The sequence below is a fragment of the Gymnogyps californianus genome, chromosome 1 (assembly GCF_018139145.2).
Source record: "Gymnogyps californianus isolate 813 chromosome 1, ASM1813914v2, whole genome shotgun sequence".
NCBI classification, from domain to species: domain Eukaryota; kingdom Metazoa; phylum Chordata; class Aves; order Accipitriformes; family Cathartidae; genus Gymnogyps; species Gymnogyps californianus.
In genome coordinates this window covers 102308546-102329208 of record NC_059471.1, presented here as the reverse complement: position 1 = coordinate 102329208, position 20663 = coordinate 102308546, and the positions used below count along the sequence as shown (strand labels likewise).

At 36.6% G+C, this 20663-nt stretch overlaps 1 protein-coding gene across 2 annotated transcripts in view; it reads left to right on the top strand.

Moving 5' to 3' along the window:
• Positions 1 to 20663, top strand: part of ITSN1 (intersectin 1) — a 137851-nt gene that overhangs the window by 46456 nt on the left and 70732 nt on the right. For both annotated transcript variants that reach the window (XM_050915310.1, XM_050915311.1), the window contains exons 5-14: positions 580 to 740; positions 2209 to 2388; positions 3022 to 3115; positions 5854 to 5954; positions 6591 to 6654; positions 8683 to 8820; positions 9767 to 9882; positions 13325 to 13587; positions 14412 to 14561; positions 14741 to 14881. In XM_050915310.1, the coding sequence (XP_050771267.1) occupies positions 580 to 740; positions 2209 to 2388; positions 3022 to 3115; positions 5854 to 5954; positions 6591 to 6654; positions 8683 to 8820; positions 9767 to 9882; positions 13325 to 13587; positions 14412 to 14561; positions 14741 to 14881 (1408 nt within the window). The remainder of the gene's footprint in view (positions 1 to 579; positions 741 to 2208; positions 2389 to 3021; positions 3116 to 5853; positions 5955 to 6590; positions 6655 to 8682; positions 8821 to 9766; positions 9883 to 13324; positions 13588 to 14411; positions 14562 to 14740; positions 14882 to 20663) is intronic.

Sequence of the window (20663 nt, the reverse complement as noted above, 5' to 3'; positions counted from 1 at the left end):
ATGGTTTTCTTAACCATCAAATGAGGAAACAAAAAGAAGACTGTTTAAGTCAGACTACTTTACATGAAAGCCTATTCAAGGTCTAGGCTCAATGTTTTATCTTGAGTACTATTGTTTAACTGAAAACACATTTGTACACTTGCAGATGTAATGGTGTTTAGTAAAGTGCACAGATTTAAAGAACATTTTATTTTAAGTGTAGCTAAAGTACAGATTTGCAGACTAAGTCATTTGAGTCTCTGTGGTGCTGTTTGTAGTATCATGTAGTTTCATTTGTGTGATTTTGCAAAGTTTTTGTAGAACTACGTTAATCCTTCTTCTCTAGATGCTTCACTGTAATTCCTCTAAGAGTTGAAAAGCGACTTTATTAATCACTCCAAGAAAGAAATCAAGAAGCTCTTGTTTTAAACAGTGTCTTGTTTCATGATGATTTTTAGCCTGGCATAATTATTTTGAGTGGAAATTAATTAGTCTTGAATATACATGCCTCTGTGTGCACGCTCCTAGGTCAGTTCCTGAAGTTCTTTTAGGAACCTAATAATTTAAGAACCTAACCATGTGAAATCATGTATTTTGTAGGGCTCTAGCTGACATGAACAATGATGGGAGGATGGATCAGTTGGAGTTTTCAATAGCTATGAAACTTATCAAATTAAAACTACAAGGTTATCAACTCCCATCTGCACTGCCTCCTGTCATGAAGCAGCCACCTATTGCTCTGCCTAGTGCACCAGGATTTGGTAAGCTCTTTGCTTTCCTCATTGTTAGCTTGTATTGTAGCAGCCTAAGTTGAATTTGATTGTCATTTTGCAGTTTCTGAAAGAAACTTTTAGGAAAAAGTACTTCTAAAAGTGCATGGACTCAAAAACAAATGCTGCCACATGCATGCACATGCTCCAAAAAAAATCTCAATGAGCTTTTAGCACCCAACCATACTGAATAACATAAGCTGAGGTCCTATTTGCTTCAGGTCTTATACTGCTCCCTGTATGTTCCAAACAAAAGTGTTTGCGGGGTAAAAAGATGGATCGGGTAGCAGGGCTAGTGCATTCCAAAGTGCTGGAGTTTTTATTTAAACTTGTCATTAAGAGATCTCCAGCTTTGGCAAGATTAGCTGTGTTTTTCTTGACTTTTTACAAGTCATGGTAGTCATGCACCCCTCTGCTTTTATTTTATGAACAGTGCTGCACTAGTATTAGCTAGAACAGCTGCTGATTCAATTCTCGTGGTTAAGTACTGCCAGGGTTGCCATAATTTCAAGGAAAAGAGTAGGGAAAATGGGATGGTGAGAAGAAAATAGCTAAATGAAGCTGAACCTCATGTTTGACACCTTGGTGTTCTGCTGTATTCTGTAGTGAGAGGTTCTGTACCTTTCTGTTTTAGTCATTGCTGTGATTTAAGTTGATTGGTGCCTGAGAATCACTACTGTCCTTAAGAAAAGAGAATAGTGCATTTGATAAACTGCATGCAACCATGTTGTTTGATCAGTTGTCACTTCCACAAGTTTTACAAACAGTGTTGTTAAGAAATGAGTGCAATTGAACAGAGCAAATACTGATTTAAGTGAGAAAAGGCATAATAAAGTCAAACCCTCAAGAAAAGCAGCAAAATCTGTGATTTTCTTTTTTCTCATTCACTGTAGACTTCATCTCAGCTGTTTGCAGACACCCTCATTCTTCCCATTGGCATGATTGGACCTCCTTAACCTCCCTGTTATCCATGCAACTGTGCTTACACCTAAAATACCTCATTACTGTGCTTTACCCTATTAGCTTTGCACTGTTTCATCTTGACAATAGGCTGCAAGCAGTTATCCTGAAGCTTGTTCTTTTCAGCGGTGGCTAAATGTAGGCTTTGGGTTCATTACTCACTGAAAGTTGACAGTGCTGCTCTTCATTTCGTTCAAAGCAAACAATTCTTTTTTTCAGCAAATGCTAATAGACTTTTTTGGTCAGTGTTGCATCCAATGTGATCTTATATGCATACTTTATAAAGTGGTATGTTGTTCCCTCTGCATTGTTTTATGTTCCCTTGCCATGCTAATGGTGCAGTGGACTGTAAGAATTCTTTCAAGCGGTGTGTGGAAGTTTCCATTTCAATTTGCTCTTTAATTCTGCATTTACTGCTGGGTTGCAGGCTGCAGTTAAATTGTTGTATCATATTAGGAGTCTCTAAATTAGAAAAAATATCTCCTTTTCTTGCCCATAGGTATTGGGGGCATTGCCAGCATGCCATCTCTTACAACTGTTGCCCCAGTGCCAATGGCATCTATTCCAGTAGTAGGAATGTCTCCACCATTAGTATCTTCTGTTCCTGCAGCAGCAGTACCTCCCCTGGCTAATGGAGCTCCTGCTGTTATACAGCCTCTGCCTGCTTTTGCTCATCCTGGTATGCTACATACTGAGACTCTGTTTACTCTCTTGCTATTATCAAATTATTTTGCCATTTTCTTTGGATCCAGAGAACAGTAGACATGGAATTATCCATTCTAACTTACTTTAAAGAATGACTTTGGGTAAGGACTGTACTTTGGTTTAGCCCAATGTAATTGGTTAGCAAACTTGTCTAAAAGTTAAAAGAAGAAACATGGACATACCATACTGTAACACTCAGTCATGTTGAGGAAAATGTTAATGCTGTTATAACAGCAGTGTGATAAATCTAGCTTGCCAGTAAACTGTTGCCTAGAAATTGATCCTCTCCTATGTATTGATAACTATTGAAGTACTGCTATTTGTTGGGATTACTTTAAACTACTGGACTACCTATGATTTCTAACATTAATGACAATATAATTTGATATGAACAGGGTTTGCATAAAACTGCAACAGTAAAAAGACATGAGAAGTGTGTTTTCACCTATTTTGTTAGACACTGTCAACTTATCTTAATATTTTAAAAGCGGTACCATCAGAAGAACCATAATGCTTGTATTTGATGTTAGGAACTAAATGAATGTTATTGAAATTCTACAGTTTAAAACGCTAACACTAATAAATACCTGTATTCTCTTATTTACAGCCACATTGCCAAAGAGTTCTTCCTTTAGTAGATCTGGTCCAGGATCACAGCTAAACGCAAAACTGCAAAAGGCACAATCATTTGATGTGGCTAGGTAAGTTGGTATGGAATGAGTGTATGTGTGTATCTGGTTCCCCAGAGTTAGAAAAACTACTTCTCTTTCGCAAAGTTGTTTTCTGAAATAATATTTACTTGCAGAAATCGATTCCTGCTGAGATACTACTTCAGGATTTCATAGGATGCTGTGGTTTTACAAGGAATGCTCCATGAGTAGTGAATCACTGAAATATAATAATTAACTATTGCAGTATATGTTGGCACTATTTTCAAACTCTTGAAAACTTATTTTTTAGAAAAGTATTTGCTTCTGTAAACATAATCTGCATTGTGTAATACCACACAGGCATGCCTCCTCTTAGTGTGAAAACATAACAAGTAATATTCTTTAAATGTAGCAACTCATCAACAATTTAGGATTATTTTTTAAAGTAAAATATTTAATAGTTCTCATATTTTAAATGCACTCCACATAACTGTTTCTTATGTATTCTTCAAGTTCTGCAAGAAAAATCACCTAAAAGGCTTTTAGATTATTTCAAGGCCTAGGAAAATGTATGGTTAGGCAAAATGTGTTTTACTATGGTCTGAAGAAATGTATCTAACAAAATAAAACTTCCTTAGAGGAGGTAAGATAGTAATTTCCCAAAGTCTTTGTAAATCAAGCTTTCTCACAGGTCTATACTACAGATTTTTTTGCAAGAAGAAAATGGCTTGGGACATTATTTAATTATCTATTTTTATTTTCATTTTTCTTCTGCAGGTTTTTCTTGTGTCCTGGTATTAGATAAGTGACACTACTGATTATTGGCAAATAGGATTAAAAATTTTTCAAAACAAACAATTATTTTTCTCTTTGAAATCTGGTACTGTCAGGAACATATAGTGAAGCTCTGATATAATTTCCAGAGGTATAAGAAGTTATCTACTTTGTCTATAACAACACTTAGTATTTATAATGAATGAAGTTCAAGAAACTTCAGCTGAAATGGCTTCTAGATATTTCATAAGATGGTTGTCATAGTTTTGAGGTTAACTATATCTGAATCTTGAGGATCACTTTCATTGCCAACAGAGGCCTGAACCTCAGGTGAGATGACTTCTTTTCTGAGGTGAAATTGCATGGTTCTCTGAATCTGTTTGGGCTGGGGTTGGAGCTTCCTTAGCTCAATCACTGTTACTTCAGTAACTCTGAAATATCTGCCAGCCATGAAGGGGGTATTCCTTCACAGACTGCTGCTAATGCTGAGTGATGAACTGGCGTGTGTCTTCGAGTTTTGTTTTGGAGAAAACAGATAGCAGGGTAATTGATTTGCAGAGTTTATAGAAAGGGAGGGAGAAGAGCTAAGTCCCTTAAGTTGAAATGTAAAGTTGAATTAATTTTTTTTTTTCCTAGCTGAGAATTATTTTGAATTTTGAGAAGGGTGAAATTAAAAATTCCATTTGTGGTGCTTTTATTACTCTGTCTACCGAGTCACCAGTAGTGAACTCTTGGAATGCATAGTGTTTGGCATACATGAGTCAACTGTTTTGTCCTCCAGCATTTTTTCTTCCAAAACTACCATTTGAGTATCCATGAAGGAGAGTTTCATTACTTAATGTGTAGTAACCTTACTTCACAGATCAAGGTACATATATATGTAAGACAAAAGTAGACTTAATGTATTCAAAGTCCAAATCTAGCAAAACTGATGAGGGAGGAAATCACATGGATAAAACTTCAATAGTCAGCTGCTTTTTTTTTTTTTTTTAAGTTTCAATTCTTATTTTCATTATTTAAGATGCACGTTGTTTTTGCTTTGCTCCCATGAAAGAGTATTATTAAAGCACAATAGTTTGGAAATAGAAAATAGAAATAGAGGTATGAGCTGTTTTGGGTCTTGTCATGTGAGAATAGGATATGAGGTCAATTAGTAGAGTATTCATCTAATCCTTCTCGGCTCAACTGTGAAAGATCTTACCATGCTATCTCCTCAGTGAACCAGGGAAAAGGGATTTGGTGGTTTAGGTTCATTTTTTTAACTGTAATTTGGTATGCTGTTACAAATGCTTATGTAATCTGGCTGCTTTTTTTTTTTTTTTTCTTTTTTCAACCTTAACAAAAAAGGACACAGTTTGAATGTGCCTAAAGACACAAAAACTGTGCTCATTGTTTTTCAGTATGAAGACTTGTCAGCCTTCAAGCATGGGAAATTATAGCTACAAATAACAGCACTCAACCTATTATGTTAATGAATTAGAACTGGGAATATTACATTTGTCAGTTGAGTTTCATTACGAGAAACTTTGATTGCTTTCAACTGTAGCTTTTTCACACTTTTCTATGTTTTCAGCATATTTTACATTTGTTTTCGTTAATCAGCTTATGAATTATTTGGCTAAGACAACCAGTTAAAGACAGGGTAAAATGAGATATTACTTCCGCTGACTGTGGTAAGGCATTTCCTATCATAGGTTTAGGTAAAAGGTTATAGCTCCTCCAAACTGTTTAGGTTATTTAATTCTCTGCTAGTAAAGAAAAAAGCAAAACTCTTAGGCCTATCTTTCAACTTTACCAACAAACATCTTCTAAGACACTGAATTATGATAAATGTTTTCATACAAGAAGTCAAGTCTGTTGTGATTTCAGGAATAGAAGGGGATATTTGTGAAAAGAACCATTTCAGGCATAAAACTTGATCTCTGTGCAGCACTTCATCCTGTTGTACCTGTTAGCTTCGTGTGATTAAATTTAAAATTTTATTTCCCCTCTCCCTATCCTTTTTCTAATTCTAGTGTGCCTCCTGTGGCAGAGTGGGCTGTACCTCAGTCATCAAGACTGAAGTACAGACAGCTGTTCAATAGCCATGATAAAACAATGAGTGGACACTTAACAGGTATTGAAGCAGTTTTTGTTGTTTCCTTTTTTCAAACTGTAAAAGGCCAATTATAATAGTATTTAGAATGCTATTCAGATAGTAAGAGACTCTCATTTCTCTCTGTTGCCACTGTCAATATTTTTCTGTTCAAATCTCCCAACTGCTTAATGATCTTGTTTAGAAGCAAATATTCATTGTAGCTGGGATCATTTTATCACCTTCTTTCCTTTATTTTCTGCAAAGTAAGTTGGCACTGGGAAATGATTCTTGGAAAGGGTACAATGGGTTATGTGAAAACTTGTGCAGCCATTTACAGTGTTCAGTTCATCCACTGATGAGGGTGCCTATCCAGTTTCATAAAGAAACTAGAATGGTACACTGGCTTAGTTTTACTAGTTCCGGGAGCATCTCTTTGCCTTTCATAGCTTTTTTTTTTTTTTTTTTTTTTTTCATCTGAGTGATTGTTGTAGAGAAGGGAAGGGTTATGTGTTTTTTAGTATTCTCCTTTGGGAGGGGAAGCCTAGTTCATGCTGATAACATCTCTTCAGTGTTACCTATTCAGAACTAAGCTCTGCTTGTGCAGTAGCTACTTGGTAATGCAAGAAAAGGAGAAAGTTGCTTATTTGTTTGTTAATCCTTGTTTCACTTTGTTAGGTCCACAGGCAAGAACTATTCTTATGCAGTCAAGTTTACCCCAGGCTCAGCTGGCTACAATATGGTAAAAATAAATCTATCAATTTCCATCAAACTGGAAACTGTACTTAAACCTCTATACTGTATACTGTGGGTTTTTTCCCCCTTTTCAATCTCCTTCCACTGATAAATCATTATACGTTGCTCTTTTTAATGTGTAACTTAATGAAACAAAACCTGCACTGCTATGCTTATATTAATATTACTTCACAAAAGTAAATAAGAGCATCTTTTACGCTATACACATAGATGTTTTGTAAGTTGGGTTTCAATTATGGGGTTTTTAGGCAGACCACATGTTCAGCCTCTTATGTCTACCACATCCCTGGCCATATGTGATAAAGCACCAGTGAAACTTAGACATTTGCACAGGTAGTACAAAAGGAAGCTTAATCCAGAACCATACTTTCTTTGGGGCTCATCTGCCTTTTATGTGAGTTTCTAGGGGCTTATTTCCAAGGGGCTGGAGTTACATACGTTTAAAATAATGGATTTTAAAAGGATTTATCTCAGCTTCTCTTTTTCCTTTCAACTTCTTGTTTGCTGAAGTTTGTTATGTTCTTATTGTCACATGGAAAGTTATTTCTAATTAACTTCTATACTTATAAGTCTTTGCTTGAAAACCATTGTCAACTCACTAACCCATCTGGCTTCTGCATGAGGATGTCAACTGTGTTGTCGCTCTAACGTGGTGGTTCAATTGCACTTGCTTTCTTTGCTAAACACTGATGTTTTTGTTATATCTTAAAAAGCACTCTCTCCTTCTCTGTTTCCTAACAAAGCTAATGTAAGGAAAAGAAAAATCAACCCAGTCATCCAGCAGATGATTAATCAAAAAATACTCTGCTTGTTGCCAGCATTTAAGTAGGTTGTGTGGGCAGGGGAGTGATGTCAGCGTACTCTAGGAGTTCTAAACATAACTCTCTTAATTTTTGACATTCAAAACTGCCAAGTCTATTGAGATAAGGAACTGATTTTACAGCTTTTGTTGTCCTAAGTATTGCTCCCTTTCCTGATACTTATTCTCTGGCAGTGGAACTGCTGTTGCGGTTTGCTGGGGCAAGATTTGTCAGTGGATTCACTGACTCATAGACACACAAAGTGAAGTACTGGTATGCAGCCTGTCAGCTATTCTGTAACCGCTGTTTTGGTATTTCCATAACAAAGATGTGGACGCATAACTGATCGGCTATCCTAACAGTCTATCTTTGCATGCTAGATTTTCATTCTACCAGCTTGTTCTTGTGCGCTGGCCTGAGGAGTTCAGTAACACAAGCATGGATCGAATGAGGCTATAATTGTCTTCCAGATTTAAATCCCATAAACAAAGTCCTGTACCTTGAGACATCAAACGAATGTATCAGTTGCTTACCTTTGATTTTCACACTATCATGGGAGATTTTCCTGCATGATTAGTGCAGCATGCTAGAGAAACAAAGCTAATGTTTAGGCTGTTAAATTTTGTCCAATACCACCTTAACATGAGTAAAAGCATTTTGTGCATCTGTTGGAGCACTGGTTTTAGGCCATCCAGAGATGTTACTCCATAACTTTTAATATGTGCATAATGCTGAAATGTTTTTGTGCTTGTCAGGACTAGAATGTTAATGGCTTCGATTTTAATGCAAATCTGTGCTCTGGACTGTGAGATAGGAGCCTCCAGGGAAGGAGGAGAGCAAACCAAAAAGTTCTACCAAACATCTGAGCTGATTCTTTTCTAAATGATACTGTGTAGTGGATGTTCACAAGGTGTTCAAGAAAACTCCATTCATTAACGTTACTTATATAGCATATGGTACAGGCAGCACTCAAAGAGCAAGCGAAGTAGAAGCCATGGCTATAAGAATAGTTTCAAGGCAGACATGCATGAGAAATGTGGGAAATAGTGAAGCATTTGGGTTTTGCTTTTTATTTGTTTTGAAGAAACAAATTAGTGTGAAAAAAACAGTGAAAAATTGAATTAATTTGGAACTGAACACTTTAAAACTATGGTTTTTAACAGTGATTTTTAATATTTAAGAATTTACTTACTTTGTACCTTCCCTTTAAAAAGGAATCTTTCCGATATCGATCAAGATGGAAAACTTACAGCCGAAGAGTTTATTCTGGCTATGCACTTAATTGATGTAGCTATGTCTGGTCAGCCGCTGCCACCTGTACTGCCTCCAGAGTATATTCCACCTTCATTTAGGTAACTGGTTATAGTTCTGGAATCTCATTCCTAAATTTTTATTTCATTTGGGAAAGGTGTCCTGTGAGTGTAAAGTACAAGAGATTGAAAAGTAACCCCTCTCCTTTTTGTACTGCATCTGTGGCACAGAGTGCCTTCTCATTGGGAAATGCTTGTCTAGCCTTTTGGTTTTATTACAAGTACTGGATGCTGGAAGTAGCAAGAATTTCTTGTAAGAATACAGTCTTGGTCAATGTTTTGTGCCAGCATACCTTCCAAAATTTACTCAGTCTGGCCATATAAATGTGCTATAGTTACCAAGCTTATACTTCTGGAGAGCAAATGGGATGTATTGGAGTTCAAAGCATGCTATGAATTTACACTGTAGCAAATTCAGACATCCTTTGATACAGTTGTATCTGTGAATAGTAGTGCTGAGTCATTACTTCTGTTTCACTTTTTTGTGGAGAAATGGGTGGGAAGACAGTAACAGCAATGGAAAGAAATGTTTGCGTACAATCATAGCTTCATGTTCTTTAAGTATCCTCCTGAAGATTACAATTTTTTTGTTTATTCTATATGGGGTCTTGTTTTTAGCTTGACTATAGTGAGCTCTTCCTCTGTCTCAGTAACTTTTGCTATAGTTTAGTTGACATTTTGCCAACTTCAGACTGGTCACAAGTAAGAGATCTGGGGGACAGGGTTGAACACATCTGTAAGTTGCATGGTGCTGTGAACTTTGAACTAGGTTTCTCAGGTCACCAGTGTGTCCTGTTGGGACTCTGGAGGATACTGTTATCTTAATGGCAATGGCTGAGTAAAATCCTCTGGGCAACACTAAGGGAACATTAAATATCATTAAACATTACATCATTGCATTTAATTTACGATTTCATCATTAAATCATAAATAAATTTGGCAGGCATAGGTTCTTTTAAGCAACTTGGAATTATCATTTTATTGACAGAAGAGTACGCTCTGGTAGTGGCATATCTGCTGTAAGTTCAGTATCTGTAGACCAAAGGTTACCGGAAGAACCAGCATTAGAAGAAGAACAGCAGCAACTGGAAAAGAAATTACCAGGTGAGCAAGCAAAGAGAGAGATATATTTTGTGCTGTTATGAGAGGTGTTATCATCAGGTTATATGCTGTGGAGTTATAAAGGCTTATTAAGAAATGTTTTCTTTCCAGATCAGTTTGTGACATTTCAGAGGCATAACCAAGACATTTCTTGGTCCAGCTAATTCCTGACTGTGGCATGATCCTTTGTGTTAGTGACAATGGAGATATGAACAACATTCAGGCTGCTTATCTTATGTACTCTCAACAGAGGCAGCACTTCACAGCCCTATTATAGGACTGCAATGAAAACTTTTTAATGCCTCCGTCTTCTGACTTAGGTGGAGTGTACTTTGGCTTATGCACTCTTTAAAAGAACACAATATACATACAGAGGCCTGTTTCATTGCAGTCTGTGTAACCATATGGTTTTTTATACAAGCTTTAGCAGCTCTGCTTTTGAGAAAATAAAAAGAAAAAAAGGAAGAAAGGGGGGGAAAAAATGTGTGACCAGAATGTCACACAGTTGAAGATGTAGCAACATGACAGATTTAGACAGTGCCATAATAATGCTTTTCTGTTTTGTTCTGAATTAGTTTTCAATTTTTTTGATTGATTCCTAACACTGTATTGCCTCTGTGATCACAGCTTAGATCTGAATCGATGTTTTAGAAGACTTTCCACAGTAATGTCAACATCCTTCCACAAATCTATTAACCATTTTAGAGCTCATGACTGTGTGTGTTTAGTTAGGATTATTTCTATTCCCCATGTACACTACTCTGTATTCATTAACATTTGAATTCCCTCTCCTTCTTCATTGCCAGATCACTCAGTTTTGTGAGATTCTTCTAAAGCTCTTCACAGTCAGGTTTTTATTTTAATACCGTGACTATCTGGCATCATCTCCAGAAGCTGTCTTGTTGCTTTTCAATCTCTTCCAGATCATTTTTGCACACTGAACAGTGTATGCTGAACTGCACAATTGCTAGTAGAGATCTTTGAAGGAGGCTACTGAGAATCTTTCTGTCATTGTGAAAGTTGGTAATTTATTTCACCCCTTAATTCTAATCTTGTAACTGTTTGTTAGTTCCCAAGGATCTTCTGTCTCTTGCCATACCAGGTTAGTTCAGTGGATCTGCACGTGAGCAATTCAGATACAACTCTTGTCTTTGGTTTGTATTTTATAACTAACTGCTGCTGGCAGTCTGCTGGGTAACTCCTGGCTGTAGGAGGATGAAGGGAGATAGCAGGGACTGCTGAAGCAGACCTCACTGGGGTCTCACAATGAAATGTTTGGTCACAGGTGAGATATGACTCTTCTGTATTCGCTCTTTGAGGCCTGTCTTGTGTCTCTGGAATCAGAGGATTTTGGTATGCAGTTTGTAGTGTCAGGAAGGTTAACCACTGCCTTGGCTTAGTTTCTTTATTAGACTTTGAAATCACGCAAGTATTCTTCTGTTGACCTGATCTTCTTTTTCAACTTCCTTATTGATACAGTTGGGTCTATTAGACTTGAGAGGCAGCTCTTTCCTGCATTGGTTCTTCCATGGTATCGTGTTTAAGTAATGTGTACTAACTAACTTTCTATTGTAGCCTCTGCTACTTTGCCCAGCGTGGCAGTAGACTGACTTCTTTGTAGCTTTCAGGAACATTATGCTGCCTTTTCTTAAAGACTGGTGTTGCGCTTGTCATCTTCTAGTCTTACAGCACTGATGCTGATTAAAGGATGGATTGCACAGCACAGCTAGTAGTTCATGAATTTTGTATTTGAACTATGGATTAGCATTGTCTGGGTTTGGCAACCTGTTACTTTTCATTTTTTGGTTTTATTTTTGTTTTAAAGCCATTTCTGCTTTCAGTTAAAGAGGAAATAGAATGTATAAGCATTTTACTCTATTTGATGTACAGATTTTCCATTGTAAAGATCACTTATAATAGTGAATGTCATCTTGCTTCTTCATTAGCTCTGCTAAATCTGACTAGGTGTTGGGTTTTTTTATTTTGAGACATTTGAAAGAGTTTTTATTGTTGGCTTTTATAACCTTTTAGAAGCTTTCCCTGAAGCATAGTAACTCAAGCCAATAGCTACTTATTTAAATTGCTAGAAGTTGTTCTCTTCTATTTTCGTACTTTGGATATGCTTTGTTTCGTTATCTCTGGTAGCTACCTTGATTTTGCTGAGTAACCATACTAGCTTGTTGGGCAGCCATCTTAGAACCTGGTGTTTCTTCTTAGTGGTATGTGTTTTCTGAGCCTTGAACATGGTATCTTAATGTCCGTGCTACTTGCAAGTGTTTTGCCCTTCTACCTATTCCTTTTAACTGACTTACTTGACATAAATATTTTTTTTCTTTTTCTTTTTTTTTTTTTTCCTTTTTGGTTGGTTTCCTACATCAGTGGGATTTATAATCACATTCTGTATCAGTCTGTATCTTAATATTCTTTGAACCTAGTAGCTAATTTTAAACAAACTTGACAGACATCAAAGTGGTTAAATTTTTTCAAGTTTTTTGAAAATTGGTGATTGGCAATAGGAAAGGGGGCCAAACTTAGAAAAAGACAAGAATTCAACTGCTTCAGCAGATGTCGGGCCAACATGTCAAACAGTTAGTGCATGCACACTTTGAAGTAAATATGTGCTATCTCTTGACTTGACATGCATGCCAAAAATGTACATGTTGGGCATGCATGGAGAGAAATATAGACTATGGGGTATGGGAATGGGACATACAGGGTATGAAAAACAGAAGGTGAAGTGGAAAGAATAATTTGGAGGAACTGTCAGGGAGGGGGCTAGGAATGTGGAACAGGGGAAGGACAACCCCTGATATTGCAGAAGAATGTCAGGGAACCCATGCTGGAACTGAAGTCATTCTTTTAGGACAGTAAGTGATGAGGATGCGAATCTGCAGGAATCCAGTCTTTCTGAGTTCAGCTGCTCAAGAACTTAAGCCATTTCTTTTGCTGACAGTAATGAGTAATCTTATGAGAATATCAAGTTTAAATACATTCTGGTCATTTGCATAATGGCCTTTTGATAATATCATCAATTGAATTCTTTGCCGTGTAGTAATTGAGGTATTGGTTCTTGTACTGCTGCTATTATCAAATGTGTAGAGGAACTCCAGACCCTGTGTCCTCACAGATGATTAGCTGGTGAATGGTTTGTCGAAGTTATACCCACTTGTTGGGCTTTGTGGAGAAACCTAGAAGCCTGAGGAATGGGAACTGAAATTCACACCTTGGTTTCCTAAGGATGTAGGTTTAAGGGGATCTACAATATAAATGCTAATGATAAAACCTAGAATTACCTGTAGAGCTATATTATCAGTAGTTGAGAGCTGCATCTAGTACTGTTGGAAGGTTGTTTCACTTTGGTTCAGCATATATGGGTTATTTATTTTTTTTTAATTCAGTAGCAGAGTTTAATTCTCCTTTGCCCCCATGTTTCCACACATTAAAGTTACATTTGAAGATAAAAAACGGGAGAACTTTGAACGTGGCAATCTAGAACTTGAAAAACGGAGGCAGGCTCTCCTGGAACAGCAACGCAAAGAACAAGAGCGTCTAGCACAGCTGGAACGGGCAGAGCAGGAAAGGAAAGAACGCGAGCGGCAGGAGCAAGAACGTAAGAGACAACTGGAACTAGAGAAACAGTTGGAAAAACAACGGGAATTGGAACGGCAGAGAGAAGAGGAAAGAAGGAAAGAAATAGAAAGAAGAGAGGTAACCAACTGGATAAAAGGGAGGTGGTTATGTCACTGGCAGCTATGTTTGATTAGAACAAAATGTAATGTGTACACTAAATATTTTGCCATCAGTTTTAGTAAGCAAACATTTAAAGAATGAACTTAAATTTCTGGGTTTTTGAGGGTAAGGAAAGAGTTGGCTGTCTCTTTATTTTTCATGTGAAATGAATGGATGAGACATTTAGATCTAGGACAACGTGCTCCTAACCTCTGACTTTAAAAATAATGATTATTATTTTCTTTGATATAAAGAGATGCTTGAATGAATGAAGGAAAAACTTATGGGCATTGGTGGCATTCATAATGTTCCTGTGATGAGTTAATTTGTTAAAGAAAACACATACTGGTTATCTTAAAAAGCTATTATTTTCTCACATTGCGAAATAAGGATGCATTCGGTGCAGTAGCATTTGCCTATTCTTTGCAAAGCTGCAGAATGTCTAATGTTGGAGGTTGGAAAGAGATTTGATGCTATCCTGGAGAGTTCTTGAAGTCTTAATATGAAACAACTTGTTAAATCAGAAAATTGGATCTTGGGAAACTGATTAAAATGGAGTGATATTCTGTTTAGTCTCCTATCTGCTATACAGTGAAGCCCCATTTCACCAGTGCTTTCAAATGAGCATTTAAACAATTGAGCAATTTGTGTGCTTAAATGGAGGCACATACTTAGTCCACAGTTTAGCAGTGTGTTTATATTAATGTTTTAATTGCACATTACAATATGAATATCAGCGATTAGAATAGTTTCTCAAAATAGATCTTTCTTTTTTTTTTTTTTTTTTTTTTTAAATGCTACAGGCTGCAAAACGGGAACTTGAGAGGCAACGGCAACTTGAGTGGGAGCGTAATCGTCGGCAGGAACTACTAAATCAAAGAAACAAGGAACAAGAGGACATAGTTGTTTTGAAGGCAAAGAAGAAGACCTTAGAATTTGAGCTGGAAGCTCTAGTAAGTGATTATGTTGCAGATAAAACACACAAGCACAGCAGTGACTGTGATATGACCATGTTTATTTTCTATAATTTCAACTTTTAAATATGGAATAAAAGTACTTCTTAGATCCTGACTTGCATGACAAACCATTCTGGTGAAAGAGAGAGATATTTTTCTTCTTTTTTTTTTTAAAGAATGATAAAAAAAATCAGTTGGAGGGAAAGCTTCAGGATATCAGATGTCGGCTGTCTACCCAAAGACAAGAAATTGAAAGTACAAATAAATCTAGAGAACTGAGAATTGCAGAAATCACCCATTTGCAACAGCAGCTACAGGTGAGAAAACGTTCTTTAATTTTGTTCTTAGCCTTGCATTTTGACCTCCTGAACTGCATCAATATCCTAAGCAAACTTGCCACAATATATGATGTGTTGTTCCTTGTACGTAAGGAATTGTTGTAGATAATTTGTCATTCTTTTAAATAAATGTTCTTCGGACATGTCTAGGAATTGCTTCCTACACTTGAAGGTGTGTCCGTGATTATCACTTCATCCTCATGGAATCCTCTTGTGGGGAGCAGTAAATAAATTGTTTGGCTGAAGATGTTAAAGGGTTTGGGGGGATGAGGAGAATGAAATTTTATGGCATGTATTTTTGTTGGCAGTGATTGCTGTTTGCTGAAAGAAAGAATTGACTTCAGTGAAGTAGCTTGTTGATGATGCTTTTTTTTTTTTTTTTTTAATTATAAAACAATGAACTTTCAAATTTGAAGTTACCAGTTAAACCGGTTAGTTCTTGGTCTAAAGATGGCATTTGTCTTTCCTACTTCTCTATCTAAAATTCTCTGTCAAATTAAAGATGGAATTGAGTAGATGTCTGCTTTTAGTGAGAGAATATTCTTTGCAATTCGTAAAAGTTTCTAGATGAGTTGTAGTATTTGATTTAGGGATTTTTTTTCTTTATTAAATATTTTATATTGCTTGAAATTAATTCTTGGCCAGTAATAGGGGCTCTCAGTGCTTTTCTACCACTACAAAGAGAATCTTACACTTATGTTATGAAGGCTTAGGTGTAAAACCTATCTTAAAACCTAATCCTACTGTTCCATTTCAACTTTGTAAGCATAATTAATATAGTGCATTCATTTGAACAAAACCAGAACTTGGAAGTTCAGGTTTTTTGTTTATGTATGAGTATTTTTTTTACTTTTTTTTTTCCTTCTTTCTTGAAACATCCTACATTTCTATTGAAGTTTTGTGTACACCATTACACCTTTCACAACACATCTTTCTGTTGGCAGCAGCTTGTTATAAAGAGTATAATTTAGGGATCATATTCTTTCTTGTACAGTGTTTGTGTCCACTTGATGCGAACAATAGCAAACAAGAAATGCTACTAAGGGATACTTGTGACATAAACAACTGCCATAGTTAGGCTTGAAACCACTCTTCTCTTTTTAATGAAATGCTCCTGTATTGGCCACTGAAAATGAAGCTAAACAGCATTGAATCAAGCGTAGGAAATTAAACACTTAGCAGTACCGACTCAAAGAGACAAAAACCCGACTATGCTTGATAAAATGCATGAAAAAGCCCCCATTTACCTGAAAAAGTTAAAGACTACTGATCTTATGTGCACAGCCAATCTCCATGTAAAAGCAACAACCGCCTGAATTTCCCTCTAACCCTTCTATTCCAAAAGCTTTCCATAGTAATGGTCTAAGGTACTGTAACTCTCTTCAGAAGCAGCTAAGCAGCTACATAGCCATTGATAGATAAATGCTATTTCAACAAATTGAATGGAATTCATATCCTACTTCCATATGTCATTTCTGTTAACTTGGTAATTTTTGTTCAATTAGCTTCTGTACTCAGAAAAGATAAAGTATCTCTTTGCTTTTGTCATAATATAACAAATTAAGAAGGAAAAAATGGTATGTTACAGTAAAAAGCTGTAAGTCATTTATGTTATAGTAAAGACCAATGTGCTACAGTTGGGATAGGGTCCCATTATAACAGACATCGTAAAAAAATGTGAGAAAATACGATTATCATCAAGAACTTGGAATGAGCTTCCACAGCTGGGTATAATAAATGGAAGGTGCAGAGGGAAGAAAAAAATGTGAAACCAACACTATTGGGAAACAAGTAATGAGAAAGATAATCTATCTACAAGTAGATGTGGTTAAGTAGCTTATTAAAAAGTACCAGATAAACAAGGGGCAGTGTTCTCTGTAGACTCATCAACAATTTTTTTGAATTTTTAATCATATCCTTGGCTGATTGTAGATGTGCTTTTTCCTTACCTACAGCTTTTATGCCTCGGTTTTAACTACATCACCATGAAAGTGTTGTCCCAAAATTGGGGTTCTTTTACCCAGTGTGCAATGATCCAATCTCACACACAGAGCTGAGATATTTATTTCATATTTGCACATGGGTGCTAGGTGGTAATTCCACAAAGCTAGCACACCCAGTTAACACCCGGTGGAAATTTTTATACTGTTTGACCACTCATTATCAGGACAATACTGTTTACATGTAATCTTTCAAGATTCTTCTTGGTCCCGGTAGTCTTCGGTTTCATTTAAAGGTACAGAGTTTCCTTTTTCTACCATGCATGCTCAGAGAGGAAGGGGCTTTTGTGAGTAAGGGGCTTCTAGGTTTGTGGGTGTGATTCTAAGTATTCTAATGAGAGAGTTTGTTAAAAGGTAGCTTAACTCCACAATACTGCTGAGTCTGTTTCAAAGTTATCTAAGTAAAGTTGATTAACTACTGTCTGTTTGCATCTTCCTTCAAGATCCACCAGATATACCGGCCTCCGGAACATCCTGAAGTGATCAGCCATCTTTTTGTAATCCTCTATATACATACAAGATAAGATAACTTCAAGGTGACAGCTTACATATTACAAAAGGAAAAGTTAAGGAGGGCAGAGGGATTCTTCACCTTCATAACGTTTCATTTGTGCTACTTACTACCCAATCACAATGGTCGAAAAGCAGATTGCTTTTTTTTTTTTTGTCTTCAGCATTTTGACGCCACTCTGAAATTTTATTGAAATATCTGGCGAAGTACAATGAATTTTGCAGTTGTCTACATTTTACTCTTGTTTTGCAATCACTACTATATTTGTAGTGATTTTTAACCGTCTCTGGTCATTGTAATTGGTACTAGATGGTGTGTATCCAGCAGCTTAGTTAATGTCTATTCACTTTCTAAATTGCTTTGTTCACAATGACTGTAAGAGCACTTCTGTAATGCAAATCACGCTTGCCTTTCTTGGCAGTTGTTTTGTTGGATTTTTGGTTTTGAAGTGGGTTTTTTTTTTTAGGTTGACAGCAGTAGCTGTGGCTCTGTGGTATTATCTTCTCTCAGGTGATGATTGATCTTGACCGCTCATATTTTGGTTAGTCTTGCTTGAGGGGTTTATCACAATTGTGATCCCAGAAAGAAGGGTCACTACTTAGTAGAAAAGGCCAAATTTTATCTGGGAAGAACCTAAAAGAGTGGATAGCTTTTTCCTGAAAAAAAGATGTGTTTCTCAAATATCCTGTAAATTTTACTATCTAGTAAGATAGTAGAGGAAAGACTAAAGCAGTAAGTGACTTTTTTAAAAGGAGATTTTGATCCTCTAAACTCTCCAATAGATTAAAAAGTCAATATTGTCAGTCATCTTTGTAGGATGATATATCTTCACTTGGAAATATTTTAGTTTAATACATCTGACACTTGCTATGGAAAGATGAGTGAATTCAAAGGAGTAATTATTCTTCAACCTATTAATTAGTTTCAGGATGGAGTTTGATTAAACTTGTGGAAGAAATTGTATAACAATTAATCTTGGTTGATGAAAATCTGTGCTAGTTATATGAATCTGTGGTATCTGGTAGAGTGGTATTTCCAGGGATGTTCGAAGGGATCCTGCCTTCCAAACACCTTAACTGTATGTGTTTGAATCACGTTTATACTGTCTGCAGGGCTTCTGCTAGTTATCTGCAGGGATTATTTGCCTCCTTGATGAACACTTTGGCTCCCAAGTAATTTGACTTTCCTCTGAAGCACTGGAAGCAGGGTATGTGGCAGAGACTTAAGATGTATAGTGGTATCTCAGTTTCTCATATGCCCTCTTGCTCAGGGTGCAGGATCAGAAGAGAACTTACCCTCATTAGATTGACAGGAACTGGTTTTTGATTGCTTTGTTTGCCTTTTACTGCTATATGGGACATTATTCAATTCTTGGAAACTTCTTGCTGCATGAAACTTCAGTGTTAGTGATGCCATTAATTTCTTCCATCTGTTTCTTCAGTACAACTAAAGGATGTGGAAAAGTGTGTTGTGGATGCTCTTGGAATAGATGCTTATTACATGGTTGTCTGTGATTTCAGGAAACAGAACTTGACCCTCGTGATCCCTTGGCATTCTCTGTCCTTAAATACTCTCCAAACTATTCTGTGTATTAAGATTGAGTAGTCTGGAGTTTAGAAGTATTCTGGCCTTTAAAAATAAACAACTAAGGTTAGGATTACATTCCACCCTGAAATGTTGTCCTATGTTACTTTTTGTGCTTGAAGAATGATAATTTTTCTGTAAATCCTGTTTCATTTTGACATCCGTTCTGCTATTTGGCTTATCTAAATGGTTCTTGAATTGGAATGATACAGTTTTGGTATCCTTGTGTCTTGAAAGGTGATTTCCTTTCCTCTTTCCCTTGAGGTTTATCCATCAATACATTTAGTTTACTAGCTGCCACCTTTCTTGGATTATACTACTTGAAAACTTCATTTCCACAATGCCTGTGTGCTATACTAATTTAATAATACTGTTTAAATTTTTCATCCCAAACTATGGCATGGGGCATGCAGGTATTTGGGTGGGAGGGTGTGGTGGAAGGGAAAGTGTGAACACAAAGGACAGTGTTTTGTGTGTGGTTTAAGAACATGGTAATGGTGGTTGTTGGGAAGGAGGCAGGCCCCCTCAGGCAGATGATTTGGAAAATGCTGCATTATATATTGCTATTTCTCATTTGGTTCTAGGTAGGGAATAATAGTCCCACGATAGGATCTGGCCTTCATGATACCCTCGAAGGGATGAAAAAGATCTGCTGGCGCTATAGGCAATGCAGCTGAACAGTGAGGGACACATGTAACTCCTAATAGTCAAATGCATAGTTTACCTTAATTTTGATACTTTGTGAATTTATAAAGTCCTTGACTCTGCTGTGCTATCTAAGTATGTTTTCTGGAACATAAAGAGATTACAGTAGTCTGCAGTCATTGCATAATCATAAGATCTGGGCTGTGCACTGCAGAGGCCTAATCAAAGACTGCCATGAGTAAAGTGGGACAACTACGAAGTCATGTCAGTACGGTCAACCTTGTGTTCTTGTAACAAAACCTAAAAATTTTTCATGGGACTCACTCTGGTATTAAGCAATTAGGTGACATTTATTCTTAGGATCGTATTGTGTCATTTCAATCCTTCATGACAAATTGAAATTGCCAGATGGTTGATTCCTTAAAAGCCTGCAATTCAAGACAACTGCTGAAATAAAGACTTATTTTGTCTGAAAGATGGGATGTTGACACTCAGGCAGCTTTTATAAAACAAGCTGTTTCACCTCATGCTTCTATAATATGTTTTGACAACTTGAAGTTGGAGGTCAAGGCTTCTGAAAGGTGTATGAAGTAGCACCTCATCCTCCTGAAGGAGCAAGGATTATATATGATATATATGATCCACCGAAGCAGGAATTTCTCATCTGCAGGGTCTCCGGTAATGTATCGGTGTACAACGTTATGACTGTGTGTTGAAATTGAGAGCGATCATAATGCTCTTTCAAGAGTGCTAAATTGGGAGATCTACGACTCAAGTAGTCTCATCTAACTGAGCTTGTGTTGCATAGCTTTTGGCCATAATATAGTCCTTTAAAGTGAAAGCTTTTATTTTCTCTTCTTTAAATAAAATGTAAATATTTGTCTTTCTATTCCCGATCAAAGTTAATATTCATTTATTAAAATGAGAATTAAATGGTTAGTAAGTGCTTGTTTTTAACATTTCCTGAAATCTATCCTTGTCTTTTTGCCCTGAATTTCAAGTAATTCCAAGCCAAGTTATG